The sequence below is a fragment of the Puma concolor genome, chromosome D1, assembly GCF_028749965.1.
Source record: "Puma concolor isolate L17-30 chromosome D1, mPumCon1.1.hap2, whole genome shotgun sequence".
In the NCBI taxonomy this organism is placed as follows: domain Eukaryota; kingdom Metazoa; phylum Chordata; class Mammalia; order Carnivora; family Felidae; genus Puma; species Puma concolor.
In genome coordinates this window covers 115,876,097-115,882,096 of record NC_141676.1, presented here as the reverse complement: position 1 = coordinate 115,882,096, position 6,000 = coordinate 115,876,097, and the positions used below count along the sequence as shown (strand labels likewise).

Sequence of the window (6,000 nt, the reverse complement as noted above, 5' to 3'; positions counted from 1 at the left end):
TCTCACGGTTTGTGGGTTCGAGCCCCGCGTCGGGCTCTGTGCTGACAGATCAGAGCCTGGAGCCTGCTTGGGATTCTGTTTCCCTCTCTGCCCCTCCCCCTTGCATGCTTTCTCAAAAATAAAGGTAAAAAAAATAAAAAAAAAACGAGTTTGTGAGTGTTCCCTCCTCTATTTTTTTGGAAGAGTTTGGGAAGGATTAGCATTATTTCTTCTTTGGTAAAATTTACCAGTGAAGCCACCTGGTCCCAGCTGTTGTTCATGGGGAGATTTTTGCCTGGTGATTCAGTCTTGGTAGGATGTATGTTTCTTATGTTTTTCTTGCTTTTAGAGCTCAGCTCCTCTGTCTGGGCAGGGACAGACCAGGCTTCCCGGACTGCTGACGGTCTTCTGTTGAGGATCCGAGTCGGGCAGAACTGCACCAGTCTGCTGCTTCTGCACGCGAGCAGGGATGCCTGTGAACTTGGGCATTGCAGGTAGGATGCCGTCCGACCTCTACAGACCGAAGTGCTACCCGCCACAAGACCTCCCTTCTTTTTTTCTTTAGTGTTTATTTTTGAGAGAGAATCCCAAGCAGGCTCTGCACCAAGAGCCCAACACGGGGCTCAATCTCACAAACCGTGAGATCGTGACCCAAACTGAAAATCAAGAGTCGGATGCTCAAGTGACTGAACCACGCAGGCCCCCCCAAGCTCTCCTGTGACAGGTTCCAAGTGGTCGAGACCACAATGGGGGTCTCGTAGGTGCAGGGGAGACCCCTCAGTGTATTGCTGGACTGTATATTGGGGGCAGTCATTTTTTTATTTCTAACACAAATATACCTGTTTTTATAATTCTACCCAACTGCATAAAGCAGGGGCATGAAAGGAGAATCCGGAGCAGTCCTTTGCAGAGTTTGGTGGTTGGTGGTCCTACGAGTTCCCCAGGTGGGACCGTTAACACATTGAATCAGGATGTCTGGGTGTGGGTAAGAATTTGCGCTTGTAACAGCCTTCTCAGCCAAACACACTTAAATAGTGTCTTTATTTGGGGCTTTCATTTCTCTTAAGTTTGTGGAAATGAAAGAAAACCACACACACAAACCTCTTAGATGAAGACAAAGTTTTATTCTAAAAATAGATCTCAGTAACAATGAAATACCAAAAGCTGGTCATTATAAGAAAAAGAAAAAAAAGAGGTAAAAAATTCGCTTTAAATTTTCCTCCTCAAAAATACAAAATTCTCACTGTACTATATTGCGAACTCTCATTTATCTGTACGCAAATTAACTTTATCCAAAGACATTTAAAGTCACAGATTGGATTCTAATGTATCTTCAAGTAAATACATTCTCTGAGAATGCAATCAAATATTTAAACATAATTGGGATATAAATTTATGCTCAGGGAAACAGTGGTTCATGTTACCACTTCCCTCTATGTTTGCAGATAACCAAAAAAAGCGACTGCACCCAAGTACTGGTATTTGAAGGTAGCAGAGAGAAAACATTAACTACATTATTTGTATCTTTAAAGGCATATAATGACCTGTAGTACTTAAAAAAAGTGGTTTCACATCTTCAAAGTGCTAGAGAAGTATCAGGGAAGACAAAGTTCGACCTCAAGTACTGAAGAATGCAGAAGACAAAAGGAGGAAAAGGTAAAAGGCCCCCATCACTGTATCCATCAAAGTGGTTTAAAGACCAGGTAGGCAAGTTACACAGTCAGCCCACCTCTCTGTCCTCACCACACTACCCATGGTCACCACCTCAGTTGGCTGCACAGTGACTAGGAAGGACTGTCCTGTATCAAAATTCTTGACATTCTCTGAAGGCCAAAAGCTGGTCCCAGAAGGGCCATCCTCTTCAGCGTAGACGCACGGTCATCAGGACAGCTTAGCTTGTTGGCAGAAAGTGGTGGTACTTTACTTTGCGTAGTCATTTAGTATGACTGAAACAGCTTTTTTTTCTTGTCAAAACTTGACCGTGAGTTTTGACTGCTGTAACGTAAACTCGAAAACTGAACACCCAAACTTAAGTTGACTAATACTGGTGTCCCGACAATACTGTGCTTTTTCTGTTAACCTAATACAGCCTAAAGAATAAGAGAAGTTTCTGGTCTTAAAAATTGCTTAAGGATTTGTATTTGGAATAAAGGTTTTTTAGTATATCCCCAAATCAGATAAAAGCAACAGTGCACAAAAATACAGCATCTTCCTGTAGGTCAGTAGCCTGAGGGGTGCCCTCCTATCCCTGGATCGATCCACACAGCCTTCTAGAACTCTAGAGAAATCCCACAGGGGCTTATGTTAGTATGTTTACACTACATTAAACCATCCTACAACTCAACCTACAGTTAACTGGTGCGTATGAAACAGCGCAGTTTCCAGCAGTGGCAACACTCACAGTAGGAAGGTAAGCGGACGAGATCGTGAACACGCTGCTACAACGTGCAGAAATGAGAGAGGGAAAAGACAGACTACGTGCCACAGAAGCTGTAACGATGACACAGCTCTAACAGGGCTCAGCCACACGTTCTCGTGCTGGGGGCGGGGTGGTGCATTTTGTTTCTCACCCAAGCATGAAGCTTTAAAACTAAAGTTATGTCGGAGACCTGATTTACTCGGAATTTCTGCAGTGTGGCTTTAGAGCAGAGCCGGCTCTGGGGAGCAGTGAAGGTCTGTGTCGTCATCAGTACGTGCCGTCACAGTGAGTTACTCCCCCGGCGTGACCAAGACCACAAGAAGGAGAACGGCACTGGTCTGTGTGTTTTTAGAAGTGACTGTAACCACTGCAAATGCTCATTTAAAAACCAAAACCAAACTCTTATCTTCAGTAATCCTGAGGCATCTTTACATGCGTATAACGTACAATGTACTATATAAACATGATCTGCGTATACTGTTTCCAAGGAGAATCATCCAAATTCATCGATAGGGCTGTATTGATCTTCCCATTGGTGCCCGGAGTCCCTTAAATGATGGCATCGTGTTCATCGCTGTAATCAAAAGGTAAAATTGTTTTGTATTCGTGCCAAAGCTGTTCCGGTTCATATTTTTACATAACTTCAAAGATGCAGAATGAAAATTGTCATTTACGTGAAATTTGTTCAAGTGTCCAGTGTACCATGGGGCATAAGGGTTCCCATAGTGACCCTCGAATGTCTGCTCTGCCCCTTGTGGCTTCTCGGCCGATAGCCACAGAAATCTAAAACAGGCACCCTCCTTCCTTGACCATCCCGTGTGTCGGGTGTCACATACCTCATTTTCATCCTCCCGGAAACCCTATTTACGTACTGACTTCCTTTATTCGTTTTTGCAGAGGACCTGAAGCCAAGCAAGCACGTGGGAAGGTGCCCAGAAGTGCCGCTCCTGCACCAAACCCCACCCCTGCACGCTTCTGTCACCGCGGGTAACCTTTTCATGCTCACTGCTACAACTGCTACGTGGGGAACGTCTCCAGTTTTGAGCGGGACAGACAAATCCAGCGTTCTGTAAGAACTCGAACTTCAGAGCAGCTCTTGGCTTCTAAATGTGCCGTCACGTAGCACTAAGAAAAAGGCGCTGTGGTCCGTGGACGGTAAGGTGCACCCTAACTTCGGAGACGTGCCGTAGAGGGGGAACAAAACGAAAGCAGCGCGGACTTTCACTCGAGTCCGTGAGGTACTTTCTCTGGGGCTCTGTCAACAGACTCCAGGCACAGCCCCTCCCAGGCAGCGGTGCACGGCTGTGTATGTAAAGACTGGCTCCTACTAGCTACAGCCACATGCTGTGTGCTTAAGGCAATTTAAAACGAAAACACGGTTTGCTTCACTACTTGTAGCCTCATTTACATCAATAAACACTGATGCTATAACGGAGTGGCATTTCATGTCCAATGATCAAGACGTACCTTCTGTTTAACTGGTGAAATTTATCAAGCACACATGATAAATATTTCTAGAAACACAGAATCTGGCAAAACACCTCGATGCTCTGAAAGCAGGTTTGCTAAACCAGTTTGAACTGGTTAAATCAGCTCCCGACGTGAAAGTTGGTGTGGGACACACGTGTATGACGAGTTAAAAAATTGGGAAAAGTAGCCCTTCCGTGGTATTTACAGTACATTAAGAATCAAAAGAACGAATTGGCTCTTGTATTCTAGTAAGAGCCAAAAAACCCCAAAAGGGACTTAAACCCTCCAAACAATGTAAGACCCACACAGTTATGGAAAGGGTGAACGTGGTAAGAGCTCTTAACTCACTTGATGCAATGACTTAGAAAATGAGACCGTGAAGAATTTCTTTAAAACCAGGTTTCTACCAAGGATGTTTCCTTAGTGCTACTGACGAGCACCAGCCACACCCTCCTAGTGCGGTTACAGGGGTGAGTGAAGAGGGAGAACGTCAGGAAGCGGGACATTTGTACCGGCACGTGCATCCATTTTTTGTTTGCAAGTACAATTCATAAATCTGTGGCCCCCTTTCGGTGTTTTGTCACGATCGTGAAAGAAATACAGAAATCCTATCAAAACTCACATGGTTCTGTACCGAATGCCTCTTCGTGAATAGTACGTTTTGCATCCGAAGTACAGAATCGACAGAACTCCCAGGGTTAATACGATGCCACCGAGAAAGCTGCCAATATCAAATTTCGATCCTGGGTTTTCTTTAGAATTGATAGTTGCTGTGACTAGGAGAAAAGAAAAGTAAGCTTTAGTGGTTTTTAGAAAACATTACAAAAAGCTGCCACTCGAATTTCTATCCAAGGAAGCAGAGCCGGGGGAGGAGCTCCCCAGCCCGCCTCCTGCCTGGTGGCCCCAGGGCCCCTCCAGCAGTCGCAGCGCTTCCCCCCGCCCCTCCCCCACCTGAGGGTGTTTGTGCTGGGGGACCGCAGCCTCGGACAGCACCCTCTGGGACTGTTTCCTTATTCCCTTGTCCCGGGAAGAATCGGTGCCTTAACCAGGGTGTCTGGACCGCCCGTCTGAACGAGGGCGTCTAACGGAAGTTCTCCGTTCGATAAATAGACTGTTGTATCCCATCGAGGGCCCTGGTGACATTACAGAGGATTTCAGAACACAAACTGCAGGAATAAGGCTTTAGGGTAGAAAATACAGAAATCTGCGGCGGACACGATGAAGCCTGCCGTTTGTGCTGGCCTTCAAGCGGACCTGAACTTGGAAAACCTTGAAGGGACGATGCCAAGGTTCTGAGCTCGTGGTTTCACGTTCCATCTTAAGACCAAGCACGAAGCGTGCTGGCGGACGCCATATGTGTGGCCGCGCCCGTGACACCCGGGAGCCAACACCACCATGAGCACGCTGTGGGGGTGGAGGCCCCACCCAGGCGTGCACGAGGGGCCCGGACAACCACGCGAAGGACCATCCGGGTAGGACTTCCTCCTCCAGTCACATGGCCTGGTTCAGGGGAAACCCGCTTCCTACAGGGACAAGGTTGGCGGCACCCGCACCGGTGATTTCTGTACACGACACGGTCGTCCGCACTCCCGCCAGAACGGAGCCACGCGAGTGCGGCATCTGACACCGGCTTTGAGCACGGAAGGGGCTCAGCTCCCATACGTACTTGTCACGGGTGAAGGCACAGAGGTGGCCGAACGGTTGTGGGCCGTGCTCGCGGTGGACGGCGTCTGGGACGCGCTGTGGGAGACGTGCGTGGCGGAGGTCGTATTCGGGGAGGCCCCCTGTGTTGTGAATCCGGGTGCTGCTGTGGGCGTCGAGGTGCTGACAGCGTGTGTCCTGAGGACTTGGGACAGGGCGGGCGTGAGGGCTTTCGTCGTGTTGGGGGGTGCACCCGTGTGGCTGGAGGTCACCGTGGTGGCGTTACCTGCGAGAATGAGACACATGAACATGACACAGGACCCTCATCTCTGGGAAGGGAGTTGACGGGAGGACGGAGACGGCGCGGGTGGTGGGTGGCCGGCAGTGTGCACCCCATGCCACGTGGCCGGCCGGTGAGCCTGTCAGGGGTGACGCCCCCCCTCCCCCCGCCCCCGGGGCGTGGCCGTCGGGACAACCTCCCACGGCTGGAG

General features: G+C 48.6%; 1 protein-coding gene across 1 annotated transcript in view; it reads right to left on the bottom strand.

The window, feature by feature from the left end:
* Positions 1–1,083: 1,083 nt before the first annotated feature.
* TMEM123 (transmembrane protein 123) overlaps positions 1,084–6,000 on the bottom strand; it is a 57,132-nt gene continuing 52,215 nt past the window's right edge. The window contains exons 3-6 of the mRNA XM_086679274.1: positions 5,535–5,795; positions 4,491–4,644; positions 2,853–2,972; positions 1,084–2,815 (exon numbers count right to left, since the gene is read on the bottom strand). Of these exons, the coding sequence (XP_086535400.1) occupies positions 2,948–2,972; positions 4,491–4,644; positions 5,535–5,795 (440 nt within the window). The 3' untranslated portion in view covers positions 1,084–2,815; positions 2,853–2,947. The remainder of the gene's footprint in view (positions 2,816–2,852; positions 2,973–4,490; positions 4,645–5,534; positions 5,796–6,000) is intronic.